Source organism: Ahaetulla prasina, chromosome 7 (genome assembly GCF_028640845.1).
Source record: "Ahaetulla prasina isolate Xishuangbanna chromosome 7, ASM2864084v1, whole genome shotgun sequence".
In the NCBI taxonomy this organism is placed as follows: Eukaryota; Metazoa; Chordata; class Lepidosauria; order Squamata; family Colubridae; genus Ahaetulla; species Ahaetulla prasina.
The window spans coordinates 67831766-67844524 of NC_080545.1; the positions used below are offsets into that span (position 1 = coordinate 67831766).

Genomic DNA, 12759 nt, shown 5'->3' on the forward strand with positions numbered 1-12759 from the left:
ACAATAAAAAAAAAATATTCTAAATTCTATGTGTATCTCACACATATGAAGAGACCCCTATCAGTCTCTTGCAGCCAAAAATAAGATGGAGTCTGATGATACCTTTTTAGTCTAACACATCTGGTGTTGATGTTCCCAGACTCCTAACTTCTGACTACCTCGCACAGGAAAGCAAGAGCCAAAGTTTCTCTCACCAGCCTGGAAAGGGTTACAGGGAAGGAGTTGGAAAGAGCCCAGAGGGGAAGAGCCGGTGACGTCTCAGTTCCTTTTCTCCAATCAGGATATAATCAACAGCCACGGTTCAAGAAGCAGAAGGAAGCAAGGAAGGGCTTCTTCAGCGGTCCTGCCACTCTGCTTGCTCGCTGTCACTTCGGGCGCTTTCTCGCTCTCTCCCCTCCCTCCCCTTTCTCCCTTCACTCCCCACCTCTTGGGGTATTCATTTCTCTTGGCTTTTGCCCCCCTGGAAACTGCCACCCTGAAGTTTCTGGTGGTGCTGCTGGCCGCAGGGATGCTCGCTTTCCTTGGTGCAATCATTTGCATCATCGCGAGCGTCTACCCTGCGGCCAGCCATGCCGGAGCCCTCCAAGGTGCTGATAATGGCTCCAACGCCGCGGCCTCTGCCCTCTTGCCTGCCTCCGGTTCCGACAAGACGCTCGGAGCCCTCCACGGGGCCGGCGAAAGCAGCTACGGGGGCTTCTCGGCAGGCTCCCAGGACTCCGTGCTAGACCTCCTGGCCAGCGCCCGGCCGCAGCAGCATCAGCAACTCTTCAGCCGCTTCCTCTGCACCCCGCTGACGGTCGAGTGCCCCGCCGAAGGGAGCCCGCAAGGGGACAGTCCGGCGGCGGCGGCGGCGGCGGCGAGCGAGGAGCTGTTCTTCCTCCAAAGCACAGCCGAGCAGCTAAGGCAGACGGCGCAGCAACAGAAGGAGCAGATCCGCACCGATCAGGAGACTATCCGGGAGCTGACCACCAAGCTGAGCCAGTGCGAGAATGGGCTGGAGCTCAGTTTCCAGGATAGTCCCTCGATCTGGGGGGTCCCCAGGCAAGACGCCATGCCCATGGATGACCTGTCCTGGGATTCGCCGGCTATGATCCAGGAACTGGAGGAAGCTGTTAGGTCGCTGAAAGACAGGATTGACAAGATCGAGGTAAACTAAGGAGAAACATCCTGCTGCTTCTCCCACTCCAATGTCCCCACCTCATCCCTTTTCTTTTCTTCTGGTTTTTGTTTTGTTTTGTTTTTTGCAAGGGTCCCGCAAAAACTTCTCCTTGCTTCTCTTGATTGCTTCTCTTTTGTTTTTCAAATTGCAGTTTAGACATACGTGATTGAATTAAAGCTACCTTCTTCTGGCCTTCACTGGGCAAGAGGAAAGTGTCAAGTGCCATGTTGTGGAAATGAAGAATAGTTGTACACCTATGGAGAGAGGAGGGCCGATCAGTTGGTATACTGGACACTTTGTGTTCATGCTCATATTATATTGGGCACCTTCTGTCAACACTACCATTAGCTACTTCAAAATAAATATGAATGTTCTTGGAAGTTAAGTAATTCCTCCTCCCTGGAATTTTATCAGGATGTAGATTTATTCATTGCAAGGCCTATTGGCAAGAGACCAGTTTCAAATATTTAGAAAGGAGTTTCATACAGCAAGAGATAATTCCACAACTATTCAAGAAGTCCATCTAAAAACATTTTACTCTTTCTCTGACAGTATTTTTAAAATTCTTCTCCAAATCTCTTCTTAGATTAAAATGAATAAGGGTACACCTCAGTTAAGGAAACTATGAGTGATATTCCTCTTGAAATTTATTTGTGTGTATGAGAGAGAGGGAGGGGGGGAGGAGAGTATGTAGTTTGCATTTTCCTTGTCAATGGTTTTTAGAAGATGAGAAATCCAGTGAGATTGGAGTTTTAACTATTGAGTGCCATTTTACATAATACAGTTTGCAACCAAATGTATATTTGAAAGGTTGCAAAAGCCAATCCCACTTTTCCAGATAGTGCAGCCTACTTTCAAACATATATGTAAACGTTTTTTTTAATTTGTGATCTCAGTATATAGATGCAGACATAAAATAACAATAGAGCGTCTATCAGCACTACTATATTTCTTAAGTTGCTCTAATTCAGGGGTCTCCAACCAAGGTTGGAGACCCCTGCTCTAATTTGATGTATGTCTGTTCACTGCCATCAAGGTTTCTCTTTTGGCATGAACTTGGTGCCAGTTTCAAGACAGGTAATTGCTTGATATTTCTGCAAACATGGTACCCCATCGCTTGCGATCGTTTCAAAAACCATTTCAGAAGATTTATTACTATGTGGACCACATATTCCCACAATATATCATAACAAGTTTAAATAATAAAAATGAAGCATAAATTTTTTTGAGGATTTGTGAAGTCTTGAACTTGTTGTCATTATTTTGATGTAGTTGTAATGATACTGCTTTTATATGCGCTTCAAAATCTCTTGGTTTGAGAAGATGACCACTGAGAAATCGATCCAGACTTACCAGATGCAAACTTTGATTTCTTTCCAGAGTTAGATAAAGACTGTTGCATTTTCCAAGATGTTGATTTAATTACTTGTCTCCCTTTTTAATTATTGAAAAGTTGTTTTCTCCATTTTATATATTAATTTTAGCTTAACTTCTACAAACTAACCTGTTATTTTTATTTTTCTATATTAATTTCAGTTTAATTTCTACAAGCTGCCCTGTAATTTTTTCCCCACATGAAAAGGTATGGTATATAAATACATGAGATAAGTAAAGACATTTCTTTCTAGCTGTTTTAGCAGGATTTGGCTGAATCCAGGCATATAGAGACTCTCTTCCTTCCAGAAATGGAAACTGGCTAGACAGCCTATAATAGCAAACATTAAACAACATGGTTCTTTCTTGGGTCTAGCATCTAGCCAGGCTGCAGTTTATGTTATTTGAATGGATTGTTAAAAATTCAATATAGTGATATTGCTACAACTGTAAATTAGTACTCATCATCTTGCCTATATTAGACATGTATAAGCCTCTCTTATTAATTTTACAACAGTGCTTTAAGAACTTCAAGGTCAAAAAATAATTATTAGTTGAACTGCACTGATTAGAAATACATGTTGCCAAAAGGAAGGACTGAAGGTTCATCCCTTTCATCCAGTTCTGTCACATAAGAGCCTTCAGGGAGGAAATAACACTAATGCTCATTCTGTCAATCTCCATGGTATCTTGCATGTACGTGCGCGTGCACACACATTCTATAAAGTATCTTTGACTAGCTTGAATGAGCAAGAAGCCAGCCTGTGTTGCATCCATTCTCATGCTTGAGATACTAAGTAGGTGTAGGTAGTCCTTGATTTGCCACAGTTCATTTTAGTGACCGTTCAAAGTTACAAGGTCACTACAAAAAGTGACTTATGACCATATTTCACACTTATGAATGTTGCGGCATCCCCATGGTCACATGATCAAAATTCAGACGCTTGGCAACTGACTCATTTATGTTGGTCACAGTGTCCCGGGGTCATATAATCAAATTTTGCCACCTTCTGATAATAAAAATCAATGAGAAAGCCAGATTCACTTAATAACCAAGTTACTAACTTATCAACTGCAATGATTCACTTAACAACTGCGGGAAGAAAGGTCATAAAATGTGGCAAAATTCACTTAACAAATGTCTCACTTGTCAACAGAAATTTGGGATTAAATTGTGGTTGTAAATCGAGGACTACCTGTATTGTTCTACCTATGAATAGATAGGTATAATTTCTTGGCATCTTCCAGTTTTATATAAATTATTTGCTATGCCCATTAAAGTTTAAAAAGAATGTTCTTTAGTGTTGCAGTTTGAATTTTCTTTCAGGGACTTTTTGTCAAGGAGCTTTGAGTTCTGTATTAATCATAATGATCAAGCTTACTATTAACACATTTTCATATTCTTTGAATCAAGTTAGTCTTATGGCTAAACTGAGATTTTATACAAGAAAGCCATAGTATGAACATTTCAAATACACAGTGATTATTTCAGATACAATGGGCTAAATTCATCAAAAATCCAAAAGTTGCATCACATATTGTAAAAGGATGGAGTGTTTCTCCATCCACTTTCCTCTCATTTTTTTCACTTCAGATATTGACATCTTGCATGATTAATATTGTTTGGCATGTTACAAACTTTTGGAGGGCTCAGAAATCAAGCACACTCAGCACCCCCACTCTTGCTTCAACAGATGGGAAGTTATGAGCTCACCCAACAGCTTTTAAATATGTATTCTGAACATTTTTTTTCTTCCTTCCAAAAATTCTTTGATAAATACCACCCACTGCATCATGAGTTCAGGAAGTTAATTGGGTACAAGAGACAGAAAAGCTTCGGGTTATAAGTTCTGGAAAGTTTACAATTCTCTGGCAATTTACAGAGCCATCAGAGCCAAGAATGAAATATCAGACATGCACATTCTTTGGCAAGATATGGTTTTGCCCAAATAATTCAGCCTCTAAGCACAACTCATTCCCTCAACCAGAGGTGGGTTTCATCAGGTTCTAACCAGTTCTGGAGAACCAGTAGCGGAAATTTTGAGTAGTTTGGAGAACCGGTAGTAAAAATTCTGACTGGCCCCACCCCCATCTATTCTCTATCTCCCAAGTCCCAGCTGATCAGGAGGAAATGGTGATTTTGCAGTAACCTTTCCCTGGCTTAGAGAGGGAATGGAGATTTTACAGTATCCTTCCCCTGCCATAACCACCAAGCCACGCCACGCCCACCAAGCCACAGCCACAGAACCGGTAGAAAAATTTTTTGAAACCCACCAACTGCCCTCAACTATATTTGCAAAACAGTTCAATTAGCTCCCATTTGTCCCATCCTTCCATTTGTCCCATTCAGTCTCCTATACAGGAAATCTGGCTGAGGAATTCTGGGAGTTGAAGTCCACAAGTCTAAAAGTTGCCAAGTTTGGACACCCCTGGTCTAATGGGTTTTCCTGCAGGAAGTTGGACTAGATGGTCCTTGTGATCCCTTCCAAGTCCACACTCTATGATTCTATGTAATCAATTGGACTAAACAGGTGATTCCCCAAACAAGGGCACATTGTAAGAAGAGGTAATAAACAAATCTGTGATTAGTAAAATTCATATTATCTAGATCAAAATGGTGCCTTAATAAGAAGCATAATTTCTTACTACCCATATTTTGTGTATGTTTTTGGATATCAACCATTCACCACCACCACAATATTGCCCCTCTAGCCTTTCCTAGCATTCTTTTATTTTTATCGGCTTCAGGGTGAAGCAAAGAAATATTTTCAGGATTTTAGCTAATTAATTGATTGCTTCCAGGCTGAGCTTCTACACTCTTTAATCCAGATCAGGGGTGTCAAACTCACGTCGTCACAGTAGCATCACGTGATGTATCAGGACTTTTTCCCCTTTCGCTAAACCAGGCATGGGCGTAGCCAATGCATCACGCGGCCACGTGATGCATTCGGCCCACAGGCCAGGAGTTTGACAGCCCTTATCTAGATAGAACTAATGCAGTCAGATGTACTAGTTGGGCTACAGGAGTTTCTTATCCTACTCCTCCCCAGAGTCCAGTCAGTTTGGTAGGAGATGAAACTATAATTCAATAAATGTTGAGGTTACTACACTGGGAAAAGGCTGGGTAGGGGATGTGGGAGAATTGTATCTTCCTTTCTAAGCTTGCTCTGTGTATATGTGTACATGTGATCTGCATGTATTATGCCATCCCCTCTCTACCTGTGGATGGTTCCAATACAAAATAAAAGGCAGATTAGACAGACTCAAAATGTCTAATTGAAATAGCAATACATGCAATGAAATGTCTGAAATGGCAATAAATGCAATTACATATTTAACTGAAATGGCAATAAATGCAATTAAATATCTAACTGAAATGGCAGTAAATGCCATTAAACAGCAATCATATATTTTGAGTAAATTATAATAAATAGATGTTCATTTATTATGGAGACAGAGGGAGCTGGCTGTAATGAGGGGGAAAAGAGAACTTAATAATAATAATAATTTAATAATCTAAGAATAAAGTTATATTAAGTTATTGATCACTAAAGTGAAGCAAAATCTGATGGCGTAACAGAAGCACTTGTAATATGTTCACAAAAATCTTGGTCATTTCTTAGCAATATTGGTGGCAAGTTGATAATTCTCTAACATAAATTCTGAGAGAGAGCAGGAGGGAAGGAGAGAGACAGGAAGGCAGTTTTAATGGGTTACATTTCAGCTATTCAAAAGAAAAGGAAAAAACAAACAACATCGCTGATGGAAAGAGACAAGGTAATAAAAACTTCATTATTCACTATAGGAGAAACTGTCTTCAGGCTAACCACGGGAGCTAAACTCAAAAGCTAAACCTAGAAGTCTTTGATATTAACAGAGTTCTATGTGAAGATACAAATGTGACATTTAAATTGGGAACTAGATCTAAGAGAGGTCACAAACAATATCATTATGCCTTTGCCAAACCCAGGATGATTCAGAATTTTACCCTACCTGTTTGACAACATGAAGGGGAAAAAAGAATGAAAGAAACAGTGGAGCACCAAACGCCATTATGAAATACAGACAATGCTTTTTATCAGAAGTGTTGTCCCTTCCTTATCAGCAGTTCATTCTTATTATTCCCTCTTTTAATTCCAGCTGCTTGTATTCTGTAACATTTTGGCTTTTTGAGCAGCCCACATGTTCTGCTGCACATAACCTGAAGGACATATGCATGAGCCTAATTGGGAGGAAGGTAAAAGAAAAGCAAATGGAGGATGAAGTTGAAGATCTGGGAGCAGACCCCTAATGGCTATTAAATCTATTTAATACAATCTGGAACAGCCTCTCAAGGGCTCAGCTGGAACCTTTATGTTAAGAAAATGAAAACGGAACCCAGCCTGGCGACATTAACCGATGTTAACCAACCTAAATGCAATCCTGGTGAGAGGAGGTAGATGATCTTATATGCTGCCTCCTCTTCGTAGCATCTTTTAATCAATGATCATGACGAAACTGAAGCTGCTTCAGCCTTTTTCCCCCTTCTCTTTGTCCACTGCAGAAGGGTGGGATAGAAAGTACAAGTGGCTTCCTCTCATCTAGCATTTTCCTATCAATTATCTTTTCTTGTAAAGGGCACCCTCCAAGCACAATGTGCTCTATGCTTTGGTTTGCCCACAGAGGCAATGATTCTGTTCCCTTGGTAGGAATAGTACTTGAATCATTTGTGGGGGGAAACCTATTATTACTAACATAATGACAAATGTTCGTTGAATTGGGGGCAAAGCTAACCCTGATACTATTATTGTTCTGGCGCAACACTGTTCTCATGACAGCAAAATGAAATGGGGAGAAGGACAAATTTTGTAAGAACAGACTGTTATTATTCGTAAAATGTCATGCCTACAAATACAGCACTGGGACAAAAGCCCATCTCTAGGAAAACTGAATTTTTCCAAAGCTCTTACTTTATTGAAATGGAAGGAGGGCTGGTTGTTTTAATATTATCAGCACCAATATCTGTTCCCGAAAATCTATCTACATAGCCATTTAGGAGCTCAAGTTTGAAAAAAGGACTAGGGTTTCTCCAGAATCCTCAGAACTATGAAGCCCCATCACATGTCCTTTAGTATGCTCTTCTTCAACCCAGATGTGGTGCATCGTCTGAGGTTGTATAGTGCTGTATAGTAAGCATCAGATCTGCTCCTCATCAGTAACCCTAATCCTAACCCTGAATACAATTATCTGGAAATTTCATGTAAGTTTTCCTGAATAGAAGTGTAATGAATAAATACACTTCCCACGTGCATGCTGTAGTGGCTAAGGTGCTGGCCTAGAAACCAGGAGACTGTGAATTCTAGTCTCACCTTAGCCATGAAAGCCAGCTGGGTGATCTTGGGCCAGTCACACTTTCTCTCGTGGGTTCTCTGATGTGCCAACTGTAAATGGATTTCTCTTGAAACCAAAACAATTCCCTTATGTTGTACAGTCTTGATTATGAAGCCTTCCCCAACCTAGTGTTTGGTGGGGTTTGAATCCCTAGAATTTCCAGTCATTTAAAGGGTTTATGATTGGGGAAAACCAGGGTAGGTATTCTGGCCTGAGACTAAGAGGACACTATGAGGATGCTGGTGAAAGAACATTGTAGGCTTATGAATTGCCTTCTTTGGAAATCCAGTTTATGGCTGTGAGGGATGAAGGTCTTTCTGTGATTCTACCACACTGGTGGAGCTCATTCTTTTCTGAGCTATTATGACTTAATTTGAGGAATTTTTTTCTAAATAACACAAGGTTATTTGGGCTACAAAAAGTGCTTGGAGACACTGAAAAAAAGTGAAAAAGATTTGGTAAACTAGAATAGTTTTGCTTTTTCTATTTTTATTGTTATAGTTGGTTGTACAGTCATTTAGGAGTTTAGACTGGATTTGGCATTTTAGCTACCACTGAGTCTTTCCGAAGACCCAGGATAGCCAGATGTTATTGTTTAATAACAGTAAAGGTGTCATCAAAGGATGTAAGTTGCTCCGAGTAAAGCTTTTGCAATTGATGGGTGGTGAATCTTTCAATGCTGATGAAGTTCAAGGGGGGTTCTAGTTGTTTTAGCATTGCTCCAAAAGTGTCTTTTACTATTGGTACTATCTTTGCTTTCTTTTGTCACATTCATTCTATTTCTGATTGAGATAGTGGTATTTTGTGATTTTTTTTTCTCCCAGTTCTTTTCTCTTCTCTTCTCTTCTCTTCTCTTCTCTTCTCTTCTCTTCTCTTCTCTTCTCTTCTCTTCTCTTCTCTTCTCTTCTCTTCTCCTATCTCCAGGTACCACAACATCCACTATCCAGACATTTTTGTCTTACTGACAATTGTTAACTCTGAGGTGTTATGTGACAGGTGCTTGTCTGTTTGAATTCTAAAGTTGCAGATCCCATTAACATCTTAATTTTCTATTATTTTTTTCTTTCCCACAGTTCATGCTTGCAGGCAAATGATATTTCTTGCAGATATTCCAGTGCACAATTGTGGCTACTTTGTCGTGTCATTTGTTTGTTATTATTATAGTTGGTTGCACTGTTTGCCAGATATTTAGATTGGATTTGCCATTATTATCCAGCTATCTATGTTCATCCCAAAGACCTGGGATAGGCAGATGTTGTTGTTTGATACTGTTAAAGGCATTGTCTCAGGATGTAAGCTGTGCCAAGTAAAGCTGCCTTTTGCAATTGTCTGATAGCAATTTTGTCAATGCTGATAGCATTCAAGTGATGCTACAGCTGTTTTGGGATTGCACCCAAGGTATCTATCACAATTGGTTTATTTATTTATTGTTATTGTAGTAGTTATTGTTGGTTGCATAGTCTGCCACATGTTTAGATTGGATTATTATTATAATATGCACAAAAATGTAGAATCATAGCTGTCCATTCTTTAGCTGGTGTTGACCTTCATATGCATAAAATTATTAGAAGTAAGAACCTGTGAAATATATCCGTATAGTACACAGTATGTCCAGACCCAAGCAGTAATTGACAGATGGAAATTTTGTTATTAATTTATTTACTTAATGCAAAGATGGGTAAAATCATGTCCATAGATATCACCATGTAAAATGTGCCATGGAGCATCTTTGGTGCTCAACAGGATGCCTGCCCTACTTAATTTTTAAAAAGTAATCTCTTAATATAAAGATCAAATGGGAAGTCGATATCCAGCAAAACCAAGTAGTAAGCCTCAGCACTGCATTTATGGTGCTTTAAGACCCACAAAGTTTCCTCTGGCACAATAGAGACAGCCATCTAGGTTGCTTTTTCCCCTTCTAGTAAGTGCATGCTTGGGACTGCTGATGTCCATCAATACAGCAGTTCTTTAAATAGGCAAGTCCCCTGTGGCACATCTAAAAATTAAAATGTGCCACCATCTCAATAATACAGTCTACCACCCACCCTCCCCTCTAATGGTTGAACTGCTTCTACTGAATTTGTAACTCGTCTTAGCCCTTGACAACAAAGAAAGACAACAAATAAAAAAGAATCAATAACGGTAAGGTCTTAACCAGGGGTGAAATGTAAAATTAGTTACTACCAGTTCTGTTGGCGTGACTGAAGAGGTTGTAGAAAAAATGCTTTTAAAAGTAAAAAAAAAACACCTCTGATGATTGTGCAACTCAGCTGGGGTGGGGGGGAAGGGATTTTTGCTACCGGTTCTCTGAACCACTTGCCACCATCGCTACCATCAGGTGATCCAGTCCAAATTGGGAGCTTTTCACCCCTAGTCTTAACTTTAAATGGTCTAGGAATGGATTTGGATCCAGTCCAAATCGGGAGCTTTTCACCCCAGTCTTAACTTTAAATGGTCTAGGAATGGTAATAGAAAGTTTAGCTTGGAATCTAGGCTGGCATACAAATAATTTGGTACCATAGAATAGAATAGAATAGAATAGAATAGAATAGAATAGAATAGAATAGAATAGAATAGAATAGAATAGAATAGAATTTTTTATTGGCCAAGTGTGATTGGACACACAAGGAATTTGTCTGGTGCATACACTCTCAGAGTAAAAGAAAAGATACATTTGTCAAGAATCATAAGGTACAACACTTAATGATAGTCATAGGGTACAAATAAGCAATTAAATCATATTAGGAAATAGTCAATATAAATCGTAAGGATATCAGCAATAAGGAATAGAATAGAATAGAATTTTATTGGCCAAGTGTGATTGGACACACAAGGAATTTGTCTTGGTACATATGCTCTCAGTGTACATAAAAGAAAAGATACATTCATCAAGGTACAACATTTACAACACAATTGATGGTCAATATATCAATATAAATCATAAGGATTGCCAGCAACAAGTTATAGTCATACAGTCATAAGTGGAAAGAGATTGGTGATGGGAACTATGAGACGATTAATAGTAGTGCAGATTCAGTAAATAATTTGACAGTGTTGATGGAATTATTTGTTTAGCAGAGTGATGGCCTTCAGGAAAAAACTGTTCTTGTGTCTAGTTGTTCTGGTGTGCAGTGCTCTATAGTGTCGTTTTGAGGGTAGGAGTTAAAACAGTTTATGTCCAGGATGCGAGGGGTCTGTAAATATTTTCACGGCCCTCTTCTTGATTTGTGCAGTATACAGGTCCTCAATGGAAGGCAGGTTGGTAGCAATTGTTTTTTCTGCAGTTCTAATTAACCTCTGAAGTCTCTGTCTTCTCGTTGGATTGCGGAACCAAACCAGTCAGTTATAGTGGTGAAGATGACAGACTCAATAATTCCACTATAGAACTGTATCAGTAGGTGACAAGCAGTGTATAAGTGATAGATTACTTATGTAAAGCAAGCCCATCAGGTGACTGAAGTAATTATGTTACAAATACCAAGTTAAAGAAGAGAAGGTAGAGAAAACAAAGTTTACACAGACATTCTGCAGAGGGGGAGTAGAGCCAAGTGACCAAAGGGGCAAGCTTCCATTATGATATTACGATGTGCATGGGAAATGGATTAAACTATGAGTACTTCATTGCAATGACCTTGCTTTAAGCCAGGGTTTCCCAAGCTGCAAGGCAAACTTCCCTTGAGGGGAGCAGACAAAGTCTAAGGGAGGTGCGAATAACCTTTAGTTAATAACTCCACCTTTTCCAAATGTTCATTGTATTGTTTCTATTGTTCTTTTGTGTTTATTTTGGTATTTTGATTTTTAGGGCAGGTGTGTGCATTAAGATTAATTGAAGGGAGAAGTGATGAGAAAAAATTTAGGAACTCCTGCTTTAAGCTATCATGGAGCTCATCCCTGTCTCTCTCACACATGCTGTTTTGCCTTTAGAATGTTTCTCACACTATTTGAGATTAAGGTTCTTAAAAAAGGAACATTAGAAACCCAGAATAAAATATATTTTTCTTTTGAGTTCTTGGATTAACATTGTGTTTTTTTTAAAAAATGCTGATGTGCACCACTCCTTTTTGCTCCAAGTCTTGGTTTCTTTCTTGAGAAACAGGTGGTCTTAAAAAAGAAGAACCGCAGCCTACTTCTCTATTCTTCCAAATTCCATCAGGTCTTTTGGGTGTATTTTGCCCATCTTCAGAACCCCACGCGGGGGGATCTGTGCACTTTCTGCTGATCTTATTTGCGGAAGGCTAATTCAGAGACAGATAGATTTGGACAAGCACTCTGTATCCGAATTAGAGCCAAGACTGATATTTGGGATCAGATCTGCTGGAGAGAATATTGATTTACTCAGATAAATTAGCTAAGGAAGGAATTGTTTCTTTCAGATTTAAATTGCAAATGTATTGAAAAGAGGAAAGGTAGAACAAGATATGACTATGCAGAAAAGATTATCTATCTTGTTTGGAAAAAAACATAGAAAATAGGTAGAAAAAATTGCTATCCAAATGAGTATATTAAAATATTCCAGTTGTATTAAATTTATTTCATACACTACTATATTACTTCTGATGTTCTTCTGCTAAAATAATATGATATAATGAAAAATAATCACAAATTTGTTCATTAACTTTATTGTAAACTAATCTGTGATAAGTAAAGAAATGCTGTAAAAATTAGATCAGATCAGATCATTTTAAACTTACAAATATTTTTCAAGAGATATATATATAAATAATGAAATAAATATATTAAAAGTTCTAAAAATAAATAACAACAAGTAAATGGAAAGATTAGTTCTCAGCAACCAAAGATATTTCAATAATGGTGCACGCACACACACACACACAAATTTGGTATAAACTTCCTGA

At 38.9% G+C, this 12759-nt stretch overlaps 1 protein-coding gene across 1 annotated transcript in view; it reads left to right on the plus strand.

Moving 5' to 3' along the window:
- Positions 1–293: 293 nt before the first annotated feature.
- The window catches only part of NPTXR (neuronal pentraxin receptor), a 30312-nt gene continuing 17846 nt past the window's right edge, over positions 294–12759 (plus strand). Inside the window, exon 1 of the mRNA XM_058191007.1 lies at positions 294–1147. Within this exon, the coding sequence (XP_058046990.1) occupies positions 509–1147 (639 nt within the window). The 5' untranslated portion in view covers positions 294–508. The remainder of the gene's footprint in view (positions 1148–12759) is intronic.